Genomic DNA, 20,397 nt, shown 5'->3' on the forward strand with positions numbered 1-20,397 from the left:
ACAATGTTCAGTAATGTTAAAAGGCTAGTGATGTAATAAGTCTGAAAATTGTTAAGAGTACAATCCATTTTAGGGCCCACTCATGCACATCCCAACAAGGTCAATTTAAAATTTCCATTTAACCTGACATGTCTGAGGACGAAGACAGTGTAAGCTAGCCAGCACTGCTTGCAAAGGTACATCTTGCAATGTGCTTGTTTTGGATTGGTCCTTGCTTTTTGAAACTTGGGATAGACTTTAGCCACTTCTGTCCATATATGTTGGGAGTGGGATTAGAAAATATTGGCAATTTCTTTTTTGTGAAAGCTTGGCGTAAAGATACTCAGATTTGTAAATGGGTGACTTCAGTAATTTTGTGAATTTTAAACAGATTGTTGCGTACACGGACAACTATTTAAATTATCACCATGCCACTGGAATGAGTTTAAAGAAAATCTTAATTCCTCAATCTCTACAGAGGCCATTCACCAAGACCATGCAACAGCCAATGCGGAAAGCATAAATCAGCCTTGATCATTGTCCTTTTTATCTGCTGTCTGCCTTTGAAAAGGAGCATGTCATCACTGACAGGTTCTGGAAAACACTGCTTTATCTAAGACCTAAACTGCAATTATACCTACATGGGAAGACTGCATGGGAATCTTGGGGGATTTAACAACAGTGGTGCATGTCACCGTCATTTGTAAAACCACCTCTCTGCGTTCTTGCCTGAATGACAGTCAGGAACAGGAGAGAACGGTTTATGCATGATAGCAATAATTCTGAAGTGGAGACAGGACACAAGATGATTATAGAGCCACCTTAGTGTCTATTACCAGATGTCACAGTGGTTAAAGCAAAACTAGTTCAGTAAAAGTCACAAAGTAGTCTACATCATAACCTTCAAATCTGCTCACCAGACAAGAAATATTCCACTGATTGATTAAATGTTAGTTTCTCTGAAGGGCCAGGCTGCGAGTCAAACTGGCAGACAGTGAAAGTGGCAACAATCAGAAACACTGCTTTGGATGCAAATGATCTACTGAACAGGCCACTAGTGTACATCTCAGCTCTTACCCGCAATGCCCAAGTTTTTCTGTATGAAACAAACAAACAGAAATGCAGATGTAAAAAGGTCCAGTAGCTTCAATAATCATTTCTCAACTGGACTTGCCAAATCAAAAGACAATGAGCACTTCCAATTCCTTTCGATCGTCTTATCAAAATGTAGAAAATGCAACCAGCCACTTTCGCTTTGCATCTATGTCCTTGGCGAGACAAGTGGCTATTAACAAAAGAAAAAAAAAAAAATCACATGAGAACGCAGTACATTACTCTGCTGTCAGACATATAGTGGCAGGCATGAGAGTCTGAAAGCACTGTCCAGGATCTAATAGACAATATCTTGATGACCACAACAGAAATGGGGGAAGAGGTTAGACAAAAATAAAACCAGTGTCTTTGTGCAAAGATGCAAAGCCATTACTTTGGGAGAGGTGGGAGTGGGGGAGGTGGTTCAGCTGGCAGTGGTGGCGGCCTGGAGCCGTCTGTGCCCGAGGGCTTTGCCCCCACTGCCATCCCTGGGAAACGGTAGGCAGGCATATAGTCAAACATAGGGGCCTGTGCTGGTTGCACACCTTGGGCGCTCAGCAAGGAGTTCAGCATTTCAAACGTGTCCTGGTATTCATTTGACTGGCTGCTTACACCATGTCCATTTGAGTCACTCCCCACTGGCACTTTCTCCCCCTTTCCATGACCAAAGCCAACTGCTTGCGACATAAGGGAGGAAGGGAAAGACAAGAGACCTGGAGCAGAGAAGCTACACTGCTGGCTGGATGACTGAGATGAAGAGGAGTTGTGTAGCTTGTGGGAGGAAGAGTTTCTGGAGTATTTGTTCGCCTTTGGATGATGGTTGTGAGAAGCCACCAAGCTGGCAGTAGACACGTCTTCTGTGAACGGACGCTTACGGGAGGAGGAGGTGCTGCTCTGAGAGGCATTTTGCTTTAAAGAGTCACTGGTATGTTTGCTGCCTATACCACTCCCTCCACCATGCTTATAAGAATGCTGCTGTTGCTGGTGGTGGTGATGGTGGTGGTGGTGATGGTTGGTGGAATGTCCCTTGTACCGGTCCTTGTGCTTTCCGCTGCCCTCATCTGGCGAGCTTTGCCTCTCTGGCACTACAGGGACCTTTATTCGCACTTTGATTTCCTCAGGGCGCGAATGAGAGGTAACTGTAGGTGGAACCACCTTTTCCCCTGGGCCAGCTGCTGGCAGCCGAAGCTTCAGGAGTTTCTCTTGTTTGCTGGATGCAGGCCTCTCTGTCTTCTCGGAGCCACCAACAGGGATTTTCACAATAATAGGGGAAGGGTTGGCGCCCTCAGTGTTACTGCTGTCCCTCTGGTGTGGTGCATTTGTCTTGTCCTTTCTCTGCTGTACTATGAGTGCCTGCGCGGCGGTGGCATACTGCTCTTTTACGTTGGCTTCCATGTTCTCCAGGGTGCGTTTGTGGGCAGCCAGTTCCTCTGCATGCTTGGCTCGGTACTCGCTCAGGGATACTTTGGCTGGTGGAGCCGGCCACTTCCCTCCTACAACCTGCGGAGGATGGAAGCCCATGTCAGTATTAGCTATGTGGCCATGAGTCGGCACCCTAGGGTGACCACTAATCACCCCAGGATGCTCAGCAACAGTAGCCCTGAGTGTTTCAGAACGAGATTCTGCTTTCACCTTTTGATGCCAGTACTGCTGAGTGCCCTGGGACATTCCAGAAGTGTCCTTCTCTTCTCCTGAAGACATAGAGGAAGGAGGTGCAGACATGCTCATGAGCCCTGCCAGAGCACTTTCTGAAGATGCCATAGAAATCATAGACATCATTGTCTCCGTCTGGTCTCCTCCCTCCTGGACCTTGGATTTCTTTGGTGCAGCTCCTGCCTAAAGATTAAAAAAAATAAAATAAAAAGCACATAGCAAGGCATCAATTCTGGTTAATTAGTTTTAGTTAATCTAGGACAGAAAGATGAAAAGTAACATTAGTGCAATGTAAAAGATTAATACCAAATATGTGCTCTTAAATGAACACTAATAGCTTGACATAAAACTAACATATTCACAATACGTAACTGTTATCTGGGTTTACAGAGAAGTAGTAACTGACAATGTTTTTTTTTACAAAAACTCTATTGTTCTTTACCAACGTCAATAAAAGCAGAAGTGTTTTTGTATATGAAGCCCTCATAAAGAACTTTGTGCGGCCACATTTTGATTCATGGACATGGTCCACAGCACTAGATTAATGCTTACCAACAATAAAAGAGCACAGGGGGAAAAAAAATAGTCTCACATATTTGATTTAAGAAAATACCATAAACAAGCTCCAAGTACAGAAGGCCAAATTCAGACATTATGCATTTAAGCAACCGTCAAACTCCCTTAAATAAATTTACAACACTTTTATTGAAATCAGTTTAAAAAAAAAAATAAAAAAAAAACCTCACACACACACAAGTTCAACTATTTTCACAATTGTTTATCAAAAGCGTAGACACATTATCAATGCAAGTTTGATGTTCTTTGGTATCTTATAGTATTATTCAACACATTTTACTGGATCAGAAAATCGCATAGCAACAGTTTTCATTTCCTCTGGAGCCTCTCTAGGTCACAGTCAGTACTCTCCTGTGCTCAACCTTGATAACAGCAGCAACAGTTTGATGGTTTAAGAAAGTCAAACCCCACCCCCCTTTTAGGAATGAGTTTCTTTGTAATTTTACGACAGGTTTGGGGAATATTTCTCTGCTAAAGTCTCTCAGTCAACCCCCACAGGAAAGCCAGACCACCTAACTGCCAAGCTTTACCTTAACACATGGTTTGGAGGGCAGGTGTGAAGGCGTTCTATCCCCCCCCCATTGGTATGAAGTATGGCTGTTTGGAACTGGCTTGTATCAGAAGCCTTTAAGTACCATGATGCCCTATTGGCTGTAGGGGTTGGAAAGAAAACCTATACATTTGCTTGCTTTACCCAGCTCTCTCTCTCTCTTACCAAACTGATGAAAGACCATCTCACACCATGAACTGAAAAGGACAACACAATGAAGAGCACAGCTTGGCAGCCATATTGAGACGGGCATGCAACCTGTTCTGAAGAAAGCTCACCACACGATGCCTTAACTAGAGACATTTAAAGTAACTAACAAGTATGTGCGCCACCTGAAACTACACATAACCATTTATCAGGTTGTATGGTTGACAATATTCAAATGTACTTTGCATATTACTTATGAATATTATCAATCATACATTAAAGTGTAACTTAACTACTGCTTGTCTTTTACTATACCGATTTGCTTGAGGTTATACATGTAGAAGGGAAGGTGGGGAGAATTTATATGGTACATTACCTTATAAACAGTGGTAAGACTGGGAGATTTGAGACATTCTGACAAAGGCTACATAATAATACAAAATGGGAAAGTAGAGGAATATATTACTCTACCAAGACAAAACACTGAGAAATAATTGGATTTCTACTATGCTGAAACATTATTGTGATGATCTTTTCTATGTTATATGTTCTACTGAAAGCAAATGGTTGTTTTGGAATAATCCTTATATACTTTGAATACCACAGTACCCCAATGTTTTTGACAGGGGATTGTCACCAGCCGGGAGCTAATCAGCCCTCTTAATGCTCAGAGTTTATGATGAGAAGAATAATGTACCGTACCGGCTCAGCTTGGAAATAAACTCAGGTGATGGATCTGTGTGCAACAAACTTTCTTCATCTAATATTGCCTAACTTAACATATGGCTCATCAATGGTAACGCACTGGGGCTACCCAATTCTTTGTGTACTGCAATCTTAATATGTCATGCAAAACCCGAAAGAAAGAAAAAAAAAGGGGAGTTTACTTCTCTTTATGAGGAGACTCCAAATGGTCTGTTTACTTTGCAGTGCCGTGCCGCTCTGTTCGGGACTGATATCCAGCTGAAATTGTTAGATTTGACCTCAACATCAAATAATTAGCTCATGCATAGCCTTCATTTATTAGGTGTTTGGCTATAAAACTGAAATCAAAATCCTGACCTGTTCTACTCATCATTCTTTTTATTGGTTGATTTTAGCAACATTTATATTCCGAAACGTAAGCATATTGCTCTTTTGTCTAATTCAGAACCTTGCTTTTCGTATATTTATTATTTGGTGTTCATTGCATCCTCGGTTATAACATTACCTTTGCTCTTATTCCAACTGTACTGTTATGAACATTTGTTAAGCACTATGTAAATAAAATGTAATATGTACACTATTGGTCAAAAGTTTTAGAACACCACAGTTTGTCATTTCTTTTCCAAATTTAATCAGTTGTAATGCAATGAATGAACTAAAATGGTGACAAGATACTGCCAGAGGTTTAAATTTAAAGTTAAGGTTAGCAAAAAAAAACAAAAAAAGGAAACTTCAGAATACTATAAACGGGCCTTCTTCAGGGATCAACTAATAGATTACAACCTACAGATGGTCTGCAGCAATAAAAGTTAAGTCTTGCAAGTTGAAGCAAAACATTTGCACAGGTGTCCCAACTTCTGTTGATTACTTAAATGCAGAGTTCAAACAGACTTTTACTACACCCTCTGAAGACTTATTAGACAATATTGCACTGCTGAAAGTTGTAAATTTCAGTGATAATGGCATGAAACATGCAATCAAAAAATAAAACGAGGCAAGGCATTATTACCCTTACAAAATGTATGCCTTTCATTTAGAGAAATTGCAAAAGAAATTGCAGTGTTAGTGAGTACAGTGGTGTCCTACACAATTCAAAGGCAATTGGAAAGTGGAGGAGATCTGGCAGACCCAAAGTCTCAACCCAATCAGAAGACAAGTGGGTCACCAGCTTGCGTTATAGGTGCCTCACAGCACAACCGCTTCAATCATAGCTTAACAGTGCAGGCTGGAGACAAAAAAAAAAAAATCAAACCTCAATTTCTACTGTGATGACTTTGTGCTGCAGGTTTGACAGAGTGAGTGGCAGGAAGAAAGCCATTACTTACAGGACAAAATAAGAAAGTGAGGCTTGTCCGAGCATTGAAATACCAGCTGTGGACTACTGCAGACTGGAAAAAAGTCATATGGACCGATGAATCAAAATCTGAAACCTCTGGTTCACTGTGCAGTGTGTTTGTACGCCACCAAATTGGTGAAAGGATGGTTCCTCAGTGTCAGTGTGTGACACCAACTGTCAAACGTGGAGAAGGAAGTGTGATGGTTGGGGTTCTTTTGCTGTAAGCAGAGTTGGTGACTCATACAGAGTGACTGGCATTCTGAATCAAGAGGATTACCACAGCATTTTGCAGCACCACGCAATACCTTCTGGTCTGTGTCTAGTAGGTCAGGGGTTCATCCTAAAACAAGACAATGACCCAAAACATTCCTCCAGGACATGTCAGAAATACATTAAAAGAAAAGAACAAGAATGTACACCTGAAAATATGGACTGGCCAGCACAGTCTCTAGAATTAAACCCCATTGAACTAGTTTGGGAAGAACTGGATAGAAGGGTGAAAGGAAAGCAACCTACAACTGCAACTCATTTGTAGGAGTTTCTGAACCAGTGTTGGGAAGATCTTTCTGACTAATATTTGATTTTCCTTATAGAATTTATAGAAAGAATGCCACGTGTGTGTTTGGCTGTTATATCAGAAAAAGGTGGCTACTTTGACGAATCAAAAATGTGAATACAATTTTGTACAGTTAATGATTCCTTGACTTATTTTTTCTATTCTTTGATTTCATGATACATTAAGACATTAAACTGAGTGCATTTCCATAAAACCAGAAAAAAACAGAGGTGCTCTAAAACGTTTGACCTGGTGTAGTATGTTACATAGGGCCAATTAATATTTTTTAACCCTACACATGTGCAGAGATTGTCTTATGAAAAGCATGCTTTGGAAGAATAAATTTAACTAAAATTAAACATTATTGGTTCTATTTGGGTGACACAAGGATAACAACTTATTCAGGAACAATTTCACAGTGGCAGTTTTAAAATATCTGGTTTATATAGTGAGCAAAATGTTGGAAATTAACAGTTATAGTCACATCAATTAGCCACCTTGCCTACAGTATATATAACATTTCCCAGTCTACATCCATAACCAGACTCGCCCACAAACTTTAAAAATAGATATGCTCTGACCTGCATCCTTACCAACCCTAAAATACTACTCATCCCTCAGGGCCACCAATCTCACCATCACTGGATATCTAAATACTTACACGTAAACCCATCCTGAAATGAAAATATTCTAGCTCTCTTCACCTTTCATCCATACACTTGAGAAAGACCTACACCATCTGCTGTACAGATCCTCTAATCACATTTGCCTTCTCAAACACTCCTATCATGGAAAAGCACCCCCATACGTTACCTTATAGTTTCGTATTCGCTTCAGTCGGCTCGGGGTCTTCTCAAGGATCTGCAGGAACTCATGGGTAAGCTCTAAATACAGAGAAATACACAATACTGAGCGTGATGGTCCAGGTGTAGTTTTTACATAAAGCATAAACTAAACAGCTACTCAAATTAGCATAGTATGAATGCCGTGAAATCTGAACCTGCCCCCAAGTCCTTGATGCTTAAAGCCTCAAGTATGTTAATGAATTCAGACAAGTTAACCTAAATGACTTACTTTCAGTCCATTGCTAGGTGTAGAAGAGACAACCTTCTCAGACTTGTTAAAATATTTAAAGAATTTAAAACAAAAAATGTCCTTCAAATTACATGGCAAAAATACAGGTGCTAGTTAAGTACAAGGTAACTAAATATACAACATTACTGATTAAGGACAAAGAAAAGAAATTTCTCCAAGTTGTCATTAACCATTTTAAACTTTTAGATCGACCTCTCTAGGGTTTGGATACAACTGGCTGCAATTAAACAAAGGAAAACTTGAGAAATTATAAACAGTAAAATGAACGGGTATTGTTTTAGATTAGCAAACGTCTCCATCATTTTCCTTTTATTAAGAGTTCTGTTTTTGCACAGATGAACGGTTACAGTGCACTCCACTAATATTGGTAACCGTAGTAAATAAAAGCAAAATTAGCTGTGGAAAAAATGTCAGTGTTTACCCTTTCGACATTTCATATACTATTTTAACAAACATATGAATTTTAACTGAATAAAGGAAATTCTCAAATAGCTTTGTCAAATACACTATAGGGCCAAAGGTATGTGGGCATCCCTCACAATGATTGTTAACAGGTGCATCAAATAAAGCACACAGCCATGCAATCTCCATTGACAAACACTGGGTTGTACTGAAAAGCTCAATAGAGCCATCACAGGATGCCTCCTTTACCAAAAGCCCGGCAGATATTTTTGATCTGCTATCTTTCATGAAGTGAAAAGTATGGAGGAGCAATAGTAGCTCAGCCACAAAGCAGAAGCACAGGTAAACCTCACAGAGCAGGGCTGCTGTGCACTGAAGCACATAGTGTGTAACAGTGGGCTATCCACTGTGGCATCAATAACAACAGAGTTCCTCTGGGAGCAACATCAGCCCAAGAACTGATCATCGGAAGTTTCATGACATGGGTTTCCTTGGCTAAGGAGCTATACACAAGCCTAAGATCCCTATTTGCGATGCCAAGTGGGTGTAGTGTAAAGCACAATGCCATTGGACATGGAGCAGTGGAAACGTACTCTCTAGAGTGAGAAATCAGGCTTTACCGTCTGGCAGTCTGATGGACAAATCTGGGTTTCTCAGATGTCAGGAGAATTCTGCCTTCTAGACTGCGTAGTACCTACTGTAACATTTGCTGGAGGAGGGATAATGGCATGGTCTGAGAGAGGACCCTTGAATGCAGTGAAAGGTACTGTTAATGCTACAGCAGAAAGACATTTTAGACAAATGTACACTTCAGTTTGTGGAAGGTCCTTTTCTGTTCCAGCATCACTGTACAACTGGATTAAGGCCAGGTCCATAAAGACATGGAGGAACTCGAGTGGCTAACACAGAGCCCTGATGTCAACCCTACTCCTCCTAGTTACCTCAACCAACACCAATAAAATCTAATGAACAGCCTTCCAGAAGAGTAAAGGCTGCCAGACAGTCACAAAAGGGTGGGATGGGGGCAGTTCCATATTATTTCCTTATGGTTTTGGAATGGGATGTCCAACATCATCATGTTAGGTGTGGTGATCAGGTGTTCACAATCTGTTAGCCGTGGTGGCGGATGGCCAGGATGCTTTCATAAAAGGAAGAACTAGGGGAGAGAACTTGCACAGGGCATTATCTCACCCAGAGTGTTAGATGGCAGCCCCCATGGGGTCCAGTAGTGCCTCAGACTCCCACAAGTTTCCATGGGAGATGGGTTCCGTGGTTGCCACCAGGGGCTTCTGCATGGACTGCAGAGCCCTACTTTGTTGGCATTCTACCTCCTCCTGAAGTGCTTCCAGAGCACATAACGGGCCACTGAAGTACTCCCAGGCGCAGGATAAAAGAAGCCTGCCACGACTGCTCCGGGAGCCAGAGTCGGGAGGAAGAGTTACAAAGTTTGCTGGAGGAGGAGTGGAGACAGAAAGACAAAGGCAGAGAGAGTAGAAGAAGAATGAAAAAAGAGCACTGTACTGTGCTGAGCAGCTGGGAAACAACAGCCAAAATAAACATGTGTTGCTGAACATGTGTTCATGACTGCCTGTGTCAGAGTTGTCGTGCTGGTCTGCCTTTTGGTGGCCACACCCTATGTGTATGCATACCACAATTTGCAGATTTTCGTTTACTACTGTGTGCAGCCTCACTTTGACAATTTAACAGCAGAAACCTTCTCCTAAATTGCTTAATTAGGATGGCCAAAGCAAAGCTTTGATTTTGCGGTCACTAAATCATTTTTGTGTCAATTCTGAGATGTGCTTTGCATCACTGTCTTGCTGGAAGATCCAACCACCACTCAAGTTAAGCTTCATGGCAGAGGAAGTCAGGTTTTGATTTAAAAATCTACTAAAACTTTGAGTCCATGGTGTTATGCATCTCACAAGTTGTCCAGGACCTTAGACATAAAAATAACCCCAGATCATAAATAAACCTGCATACACAATAGTGGGGACAAACACATTTCTATCATTACCTTAATGCCAGAGAGTCTAACCAAGCTATGCATGAAGAAGTTTTATAAAATGTAAAAAATGCTTTATACAAAATGTAGATTTAACCAATAAACTTTGATAGTCTTTTCATTCTGGAACTTTCCAATAGAGCAATAGTTTTGCATTTTACAGGAGTTAGTTTATAATTGCGTATGTCTCCTTGAGTTCCATCTGTGGGTATGTTCTGGAGCTAATAATGCAAGTTAAGTGGCATATCCACAGTTACTTCATGTTTATAGCAGATAGGATATTGGTAACTGTGTGGCTTATAACCCAATACTTTCATCTTCATGCTACAATATTACATTCCTGTTGGGATAATGAATGAAACGGTCAAGTCCTAAAACTAATCTATAAATCTATAAATTTAGCAGCAGAAGATTGCACAAGTGTTTTTTTAAATATTTTTATTTCTAGGAATTGTCATGTGGTGCTTCACAATGATGCCCATCTTCCCAAATACAGCCCATATTATGTCAATTAAACCAAATCTAAAATAATGCACTAAAAATGCTCTATTTATAGGCAGGAGAGCCCACTCCTCAGCTTTTAACTTGCCAAAGAAGCTGTTGTATCCTATGATAACAGGCTTGAATGCTGGGGCTAGAAGAGACATTTTACTCGTGAACATACTACTGCTCTGAATACTACAAATACAACTCCACTTCACTAAAGTAAGTGCTAAAGATGAGCAGGCAAAGTTAGAGAGAAATCCAAGTTCTGCAGTTCACTTTTTTCCCCTCCACAACTTGGACTAAAGATGTTGCCAAATTTAAAATGAAACATGTCAATCAAGAGGACAGGGCACATAGAGACAACTTCTGGGGGTTAAGGAGGGAGGCTCAGAATGTCCGGATCCAATTGTGATCCCTTTACGCTTCACTCTTTTTAGGTGACTGGCGTGATTACACATAATATGATAAAGCATGTACTGAGACACATTTTGGTAACTTGTTCTCCTCACTATATACCGGGTGAGATATTTGAGATCTTGGGGTGTGTGTGTGTGTTTAACTCAGAGAATATCAGATATAAACCAATAGTTTTGTTAAAAGCTTTACCCCTAGGTTCAGGGTGCTTCACTAGCTCAGTTTTTTTTTTTTTTTTTATATATACAATTGATCACAAAAATATTTTGCTTTGCTAGCACCCTTACCACTTGTACTTCAGAAAAGGTAATTCATTTGTAGATAAGCATGTTTGGGAGAACTAGGGAAAGTTTTGATTGCTGATGGAAGACGTGCAATACCAGCAGGGATCACTTACCCTATGGCTGCTTTGTGGATCCCAATGCCTAATGCAATGGCAGGAATACTGCTGCTTTTTCTGATGTGCTAGCTAATGGTCCACCACAGCCTTGTCTATTCTACTCCCACTAATCATCCTGTCTGTCTCTCTCTCTCTCTCACGTGTTCACCTCCTAATGGCTACTGTGTAGTTAGCGTACTGGCACAAGAATGGCTGCCATCACATGAACAAGGTGGATGATGCATACTGAGTTTGATTGAAGTGGCTCCCCATCGTCTTTGTAAAGCGCTTTTGAGTGTTTAGAAAAGCAGTACATAAAATGTAACCAGCTAAATCAAACACAAGTGTATATAAAGTTTGCAAGAAACAAAATTTAAAGGTAAATGAATGGGAGATGCTGCGGTGGGCTGGTGCCCTGCAAAGGGGTTTGTTTCCTGCCTCGCACCCTGTGTTGGCTGGGATTGGCTCCAGCGGACCCCCGTGACCCTGTAGTTAGCATATAGCGGGTTGGATAATGGATGGATGGAATGGGAGATGGAACTCACTACAATGGTTTCCACTGATTTTATACAATTTATATTCCTGTCATACTTAACCAAACTGATGTTTTGGAGTAGGGCTGCATTTTTATCTCCTACAACCAGCAAGTTGCTAGTTGACAACGATTGATAAGACCAACCAAAGCCTGTAATGGCAGACAGCGGCAAGCAGTAGTGTTCTGTGTCTTATCTTTTCACTCCAATTAGGTGCATTTAATACAACTTTAGCATCGGGGGGTGGCAAAGTAAGACTTTAATGTACTGTCTGGCCTTATTCATTTATATTGTCACTTTTTAACAAATACATGTTTCAAAAGGCTGGATTTCTAATGACACATTAAAGAGTGATGAAGTTAGCCTCAAACAAAAAACACAAAAAATATAAAGACTGCCTAAGATGCTGCCTCCTTGGACTCACCACTTTTATTTATACGCCAAAAGACTTTTTGAATGGATCTGTCACATTCAACCCATATTTATTCAGCCAGAAGACAGGGTGGTAAAGTGCTCTGGTAACTATAAACGTGCCTTTTGTGAGAGACTGGCCTTCATTGCGGGTAGAGTTCTGCTCTTTTCCTGTTAACTAGGTTACAGAAAGCACACTCCCCTATGTGGATCAGCTTCTCTAAAGTTATGCACATACATACACACACACACGCAAAATGTTCAAGTTTCAGACAAACTTTTCTGTCTGAGAAATCAAACAAATCCTGGAGGGGATATATACAAAGGGCACAAGTGAATTGCTTCAGAGCCGTGCAACATGTTCATGCATGATGCCAGTGTATTTCACTTTGCAGGTACATGTTTAAATCACATGTGCAGGCGATGACCGTCTGCTTCACAAATTTTGTGATTTTTATTCACTTATGATTCAATCAAGTTCAACCTTAAATTATTACCAGATAAGAAATTGCTCACTATGGATTCTTCCGTTTATCCTACAGATACGTTTATTTATATAGCACATATTTATACAAACAATGTAGCCCAAAGTGCTTTGTAAGACATGAAAAAAACAATTAAGATTAGGCAATAATATTAAACAATAAATAAAAAAGGTACGGTCAGATGGCCAGGACGACCGAAAAAACAAAAAAACTCCAGTTGGGCTGGAGAAAAAAAAAAAAAAAAATCTGCAGGGGGTTCCAAGGCCAAAAGACTACCCAGTACCCACTGAGCGTTCTACCTATCATCCTTAAATCAATCTTCTCTTTTCAGGCTTCACAAGATAGGATTTGATGAAGTTGGTGTCGTGGACAATAGTACACCAACACAGAGTATGTTTTTACTGAACTATATTGTTTTTGTACAATTTATTGAACTGTTTTAAATAGACTAGAACATTAAACTAAAACTTTATTTTCTTCCACACTGAGAATAAACTGGACAAGGACTGGTAATATCCACTATACTTTCCCCATTACCAAAGAAGATGTAGAGCATGGATCATCAACTTGCAACCTGCTGGTTCCTTCCAGCCCGCAAAATATTAATAATTTAATAAAGAAAATGTAAAGAGAGGAAAATGTGGTATGCTATTTAGAATATTTTATTTAGATTATATACTGGAACCATTCCAAAACAATTGAGATATAGCCTGTTAATATAATTTCATTAGGTCTACATACAAAAATAGGTGCATTCCACCCCAGGTTCTAAAAAACTTCAGCATCGGTAAATGGTTTGTTATGTTTGGAGATAAGCAAGACAACTTGGAGATGCACATGTTGCCCTCTCTTGTTCAGTTCAAGATCGGTTAATTCTGCTGGTGTGGGAATATCCAGCTTTCAAGGTCGCAACATTTCTGTGACGACAGGCCGCTGATTGCTTAGGGTACAACACTTAGAAAGTTGCATGCTTTGTATAATGGTGATGTTTAATATTGTATTCCTTTGTAACTGTTATTGTTTCATTGCAAACAGGTATACAGGACTGGCATTACTAAAAGTTGGCTTGTTAAATGCATACTTTTCATTCCATTCTTCATTAAAGCCGTGGTTTTTGGCGTCAATTTTCTGCTTCAGTCTTTTTGACGGCGACACTTTCCCTTGCAACAGAACTTTAACTGAAGAAGAAACGGCAACAAGTGCAACTCTTCAGGCTCTGTGGGTTTTCTGCAATTAAACATGATGCTTAGATTTTTTGTTTTTTTTTTGTTTTTTTACGGAGTGAATGAATGGTCCCTGACAAACAGGTATATGATTAGGGTAACTGCCATTGACAGATAACACGACAGCTCCTCAAAAGTGAAGTATCGGTAGTGATGGGCAAATTAAACTTCATGAAGCATTTGCTTTTTTTTTGTCCCCACTAGAAGCTGCTCTTTGCTGGAAATTAAAGCATAAACCTCACATGTTTTGAGCCATTTTTGAACAGAGACCACTCTTTTGGAGACAAAAAATACTGCAAATACTTCATAAAAGTTCATTTGCATATATCATACCAGTACTATTAAAAAATACTAAAGTATCTTGATTGCCTGTCTGTAGTTATCACACAGATCTAAGCTAGTAACATTAAAATAACTTTCATTTTGTAAGAAAGTGAACATTTTAAACAATATCATCTAATCAAGCCAAGTATAATTTTATTTGAAGGTTCTGGCCCCCTGGACAAATGTAGTTGATAATCCTTTAATGAAGAGTGTGAGATATATAAAGGCAGCAAGTACACAGTTAGCTCTTGAGGGTGATGGGATGAAAGCAGGAAAAAAAAAGTGTAAGTATCTGAATAACTGTGACAAAGACCAAATTGTGGTGACTAGATCAGAGCATCTTTAAAATGGCAGGTCTGGTGGGGTGTTCCTGGTATGCAGCGATTAGTAGGACAAGTGACATCATAGACACCCAAGGCTCATTGATGTGCATGTGGAGCAAACGCTAGCCTGTTTGTTCCAATCCCACTGAAGAGCTACTGTAAAACTTAATGCTGTCCATGAGAGAAAGGTGTCAGAACACAGTGCACCACAGTTTGTAGCGTATGGAACAGTGTAGCGCCACAGACCAGTCATAGTGCCTATGCTGACCCCTGGTTCATTGCCGAAAGCATCTACAATGAGCACAAGCGTCAGAACTGGACCATGGTGCAATGGGAGAAGGTGGCCTGGTCTGACAAAAATTTTCTTTCAGATCACGTGAATGGCCAGGTGTGGGTGCATCATTTACTTGGCGAAGAGATGGCAGCAGGATGTACACTGGTAAGAAGGCAAGCCAGCGGAGGCAGTGTGATGCTCTAGGCAATGTTCTGCTGGGAAACCTTGAGTCCTTGCATTCATATAGATGTAACCTTGACATGTACCACCTACCTAAAGACTGCTGCAGGCCACGTACACCCATTCACGGAAACAGTACTCCTTTTATTATACAGTGTGGTACTGTACTACTGTCACTACCCTGTGGGAGACATGCAAGTAAGAATTTCACTGTAATGAGTGCACATGACAATTAATTAGACCCGGAACAGGGAGAGTAGGTTGCCTTGGATTGAAACGATTAAGGGACCACTCATCTTTGGGACAGTTGCTAGTATAAATCCCATGTACTGCCAGAAGGGATCCTATTCGTTTGGGCCCTTGAGCAAAGCCCTTAACCTGATAATTGCACCAGGGTTGCTATACAACGGTTGACCCTGCACTCTGACCACCCCCAACGGTCATGCAAAAAAAAAAAACCACTCCCCTCAGGGATTACAAGTGTATACCAAATCAAACTATACAGTACATTGCAGCTACGTTTTACAATTCTACATCTACAACAGATGTGCAGCAAAAACTTTCACTCAAAATACAGATATCTTATTTTTAAAGAATTACTACCATGGGTAGCACACTGACAAAGCAACTAGTGGTGAGACCATGTGCTGCGAGGATAGAGTTTGCACATTCTCCCTGCATCTGTGTGTTTTGGTCTATGCAATATATAATTTGGCTTTCCCCCACATTCCAAAAATGTGTAAATCAGATTAGATGAACTGGATACTCCAAATTAGTCTGTGTAAATGTATGCACGAATGGGCCCAGCAACACCCCACACAAATGCAGGTTAGGTGGACTGGCGATGCTAAATTGGCCCTACAGTTCGTGTGGGTCACTGAGTTCACCCTGTGATGAGCTGCATTACAATCTGTGAGAGTATAGGCAAGTTACAGTGACTAAAGAAGGGACAAATCAACAACTACACAACTAAACTCTCTGTCCGTTACAGCGTGAAATTTCTTCTGCTTGGCTTTTAAATATAGAAAATGACAAACACAACTTACCATCTAAAAGCTCAAGGGTGACAGTGGGATCAACATATTCCCACCAGTGCTTCCCATCAGTGGAAACTGGGATCTCCCAGTTTGACCACTTGCATGCCAGGTGAATGCACACACAGGCCACTACAGGAGGTCTATACTGGAGACAGAACGTGGTCAAGTGGAGGCTGTGAAAGAGAGACAAAACCGGACAAGTTGGAGCAAAACGTACCTTGCCCGTTAACCTTGCCTTCCTTCATACACAAACAAAAACTACACACCAGCACTACGGTAGCCACAAGCCAACTCTGTTCTGTGTCAGATGTATACTAGTTTATGGTCCGAAATGCTTTTCCAATTATACAAATTCAGGCTTCAGTTAGCAATAGCATAATCCAATGGCTTACCTGTTTGTGGCCATAAAATATGATGTCTGTGCAAGGTCCTTGCTTGCTGCAAGAGAAAGGCCAGGGTGTGAATTGTATAGTATACTGTATGAGATATCATAAGAAGTTACAAACACAAACTTGCTATGAAAACTAGGGATTTTTGACAGTAGACAGACAACAAACATCTATAACAATTGTCAAAACAGCAGACTATGAAATAGTCCAGCAAATAAAAAAGCCTAATCTTTGTCTTTCTATTGCAAGCTGGCTGAACTAAACACAAAAAAATACAATGAGAATGAACCATTAAATGCAAACAGTAAATGACTAAATAAAAATGTAACAAGTGCAAATAAGAAAAAAAATTCACTTAAAAGGCAAATACTATTTATCGTAATCCTGACAGACTACTGATGTTCAACTAAAAAAAAAAAAAAAATCTGCTAAATTAACTGTACAGTCAAGTACCATGTGGTTTGAGATGGGTGGTGCATTGCTTGAGAGTTCTAGCCCTATCCAGTGCTAAGAATATGCAGCCATAAAAAACACTTTTGAGCAATACTGGCACAAAGTTGTCAAAAATTGCAGAACTCCAACGTTACTCCAATGTTAGGTTTGAATAAACCTGGAGTACTGTGTGCAATTTTGGTCTCGAGGCTACAAAAAAAAAAAAGACATAGCAGCACTAGAGAAAGTCCAGAGAAGAGCGACTAGGTCTATTATAGGATTTCAGGGTATGAGTAATGAGGAAAGATTAAAGTGTTTAAAATAATGACAGAATTTAATGCACTGGATGCAAGCTGTTGCGTTACAATTAGTTCAACATGAACATAGGGGTACAATTGGAAACTTAAGAGTAAATTTTGCAGAAATGTTAGTAAGTTTATCATCATAAAGAATGAAATGATGTCCTAATGATCTAAAAAGGCAGAGTTTGTTATACACCAGCAGGAAATAAAGGGTAGTGATTGCTAAATTCTATTCTATTGAGAGGCATTCCAGGAATGTTCCATGCCCAGCTTGAAAGGCAGCATCAGGTCTTCAAGATGTTTTTACTCATTACATCATACTGCAGTCTCATCTATAACAAGTAAGTATGTGCGTACAGAATTCTAGTGAAAATTTGATTTGCACTCAAGGAAAACCTCTGTCCTCCCAGATTAGTCTCTCACACAGAAAAATAGAAAGAACCTTTTTGTTCTGGGGGAAAATGCTGGAACTGGTTATTAAAAAAGGCAATATACAGTTAAAATCACTCAATCTGCTACTTTTAATGAATAATTTAGGGGGCTTTGCGCCCCCCCTCCCCCACTTCTCGCCAACCCCTTTTCCCTCTCTGCCAGCGGCCACCTCTCCGAAACCCCTCTTAAATGGTGATACATTGGCGAAACAGGTGGTTTTTTTTTTCACCTCCTCTTTGCTCGGAAAGCTGTTGGCTTGCTGCTGTTGTGTGCTGTGCCATGTGATTTGCATTTCGTGCGGAGCTGCGAACGCTTAAAAGTCTGTACTGCAACTGATTGTTCGATCTCTTTGTGCTGTTTTGTTATTTCCCACAGTAATAATTTCAGATTGTTTGTGCTAATGAGATCTTTACTTTCATTTTTGGAGACTTTCAAATTTTCCTATTTCCATTATCTCTAACCTGCTCCGCATGTGTATCACGGGACTTGCATCTGAAGATAGTAAATATGACGAGACTTGTCCGTCTCGTGGGAAGTGAAAGTGTCTCTGACTCTCTGTCTCTCTTCAAAAGATTATGTCTCGTCCCTGGGAAAAAGTCTTCTCTCGTAGCAAGTTTTTTTTTTTTTTTAAATAATAGACAGAAGTTTTGCTGAGAAGAGACCATTGTGAGCAACTCCCATTAGTCAAAAAAAATCCATAATATGCCTGTTTATATTTGAATAACTTCCACAATTAGTTAAAAGCAAGCATTGACTAGATATGGACAAAAAGCAATTTTAAAAACACATGTGCAATATTTATTTACTCTCAGTAATTTCCTGTTTTTGGGCCGGTCTCTTTAGAGAAGCTATTTGATCCTCTTATATCTGCTTTGACTAAAAGAATTTCCCCAAGTGCCTGCAGTACTGAAAGATGTCTAGCACCTCTCTGTTTGACTTCAACGGAAGGATGCCTAGAATCGTCGTATCCATGTTGAAGTTTGGAAACCAACACTGTATAAAGTACTCCAGATTCAATATTGCAAGCTCTCCAACATACAGTCATTCAGTCACTTTTACAGAGGCTCATCTTAATGGGATACTGGGGGACAGTTCACGTATGCACAGAGAGTTTCCTTGCCAAATAGCCAACCTAGAAGATCTAGGACCCCTGCATTGCACCACTGATCCACCTGCATCTTGCATCCACTGAACTATAAACTTTCTGCGGACACTAAATTCCATCATCTTGACACCACATGAATTCTTTGTCTGAAGGAACAACCACTGCACAGGTGTTATCCAGAGGTTTCTTGTTGCTTAATTCACCAGATTTCCTGCTACTAAACAGGGCTTTCCTATTTCAAACATTAATTCTTTGATTTTTATTGTACTGTACTTTCTTTTACAAAAAACATAAGTATAACCTCTCCTGCAACCTAGACAGTAAGAACAGGGAAAAGCATTCAACACAAAATCCGAAAGCATTGTGCTTTGAAATTGATGCTAAAAACCCTATGGGGGTGATTTGGGCAAGTTTTGCCTCCCTCTCTCATTTTTCTCCAAACGACTCCCAAATAGAGCATATAGAAAACATTAAAAGTTAACTGTTTAACACTAGAACTTGATGAAGGCATCATTTTCCAGGAAATGCAAGTAAAGATCTTCTCCATCCTGTCTGACACGTGGCACAATTTCTTTCACAAATTAGAACGTTAGAAAAGTAACCTGCTTGATCTCTCTTACATAAAAGTATTCCGTATTTTAAGAAGTATTCATTAAAATGAAGTTACTGCTCAACATCAGGGTCTCAGTTCAAACTTGCCTTTACGAAACTATCATTTTGACATGCTCTCAAAGTTTTAGGAGGTCTACTATTACACTTGGAAGTTTGGCTTAGGTGCATCCCATTCTATTACTCATTGTTGAGATGTTTCCACACCGTGTTAGTTTACCTGTGGTCATTTCAATTGATTACACATAATTAAGAAAGGTACACGCTTGTCTATATAAGGTCCCACAGTTGACAATATATATCACAGCACAAAAACCCAAGCCAAGAGGTCAAAGGAAATGCCTGCATAGCCTTAACACAGGATTGTGTCGAGGCACAGATCTGGGGAAGGCTGCAGCACTGAAGGATCAGAAGAGCACACTGGCCCCGATAATTGGAACAACCACACGACTCTTCCAAGAAATGGCCATGTGGCCAAACTGAGCCACTGGAGGACAAAGGCTTTGTTAAGAGAGATGACCAAGAACCTGATTGTCACTCTGGCCGACTTCCAGACAATCCGTGTGGAGATGGAAGAAACTCTCAGAACGAAAACCACTACAGCAACACTCGACTAATCTGAGCTTTATGGCATAGTTACCAGACAACACACAAGAGGTCACTTCTAAAAGGGCACCTAAAGGACTCTCACATTATGAAGAACAGGATTCTCTGGTCTGATGAAACCCAAGATTGAACTGTTCAGTTGGAGCCTCGGACAGGGCTAAAGGTTCACCTTCCAATAGGACAATGACCCCAAGCACAAAGCAAAGACAACACAGGGGTAGTTTAGGGTCAACCATATGAATATTCTTGAAAGACCCAGGCAAAGCCCAGAATTCAACCCAATCCAACATTTCTGGAGAGACCTGAAAAAAGCTGTGCACTGTCTGTCTCTATCCAAGCTTGAGAAGATGGACAGGG

The 20,397-nt window shown here is 40.3% G+C and overlaps 2 protein-coding genes across 3 annotated transcripts in view; both read right to left on the minus strand.

The window, feature by feature from the left end:
• Positions 1-231: 231 nt before the first annotated feature.
• Positions 232-2,847, minus strand: LOC120526427 (cyclin-T1-like). Its single transcript, XM_039749600.1, has one exon. It carries the CDS (start codon positions 2,845-2,847, stop codon positions 1,462-1,464), a length of 1,386 nt encoding a protein of 461 aa, XP_039605534.1. The 3' UTR covers positions 232-1,461.
• The window catches only part of LOC120524862 (cyclin-T1-like), a 37,025-nt gene continuing 19,449 nt past the window's right edge, over positions 2,822-20,397 (minus strand). The window contains exons 6-8 of one of the 2 annotated variants that reach the window (XR_005632859.1): positions 16,558-16,603; positions 7,408-7,478; positions 2,822-2,907 (exon numbers count right to left, since the gene is read on the minus strand). Coding sequence is in view for 1 of the 2 variants with exons in the window: in XM_039746665.1 (XP_039602599.1) it covers positions 16,554-16,603 (50 nt within the window). In the remaining variant the exon portion in view is untranslated. Of the gene's footprint in view, positions 2,908-7,407; positions 7,479-16,553; positions 16,604-20,397 lie in introns of those variants that run through there. The other variant, XM_039746665.1, reaches the window with a different exon arrangement.

This window comes from Polypterus senegalus, chromosome 3 (assembly GCF_016835505.1).
Source record: "Polypterus senegalus isolate Bchr_013 chromosome 3, ASM1683550v1, whole genome shotgun sequence".
Lineage (NCBI taxonomy): Eukaryota > Metazoa > Chordata > Cladistia > Polypteriformes > Polypteridae > Polypterus > Polypterus senegalus.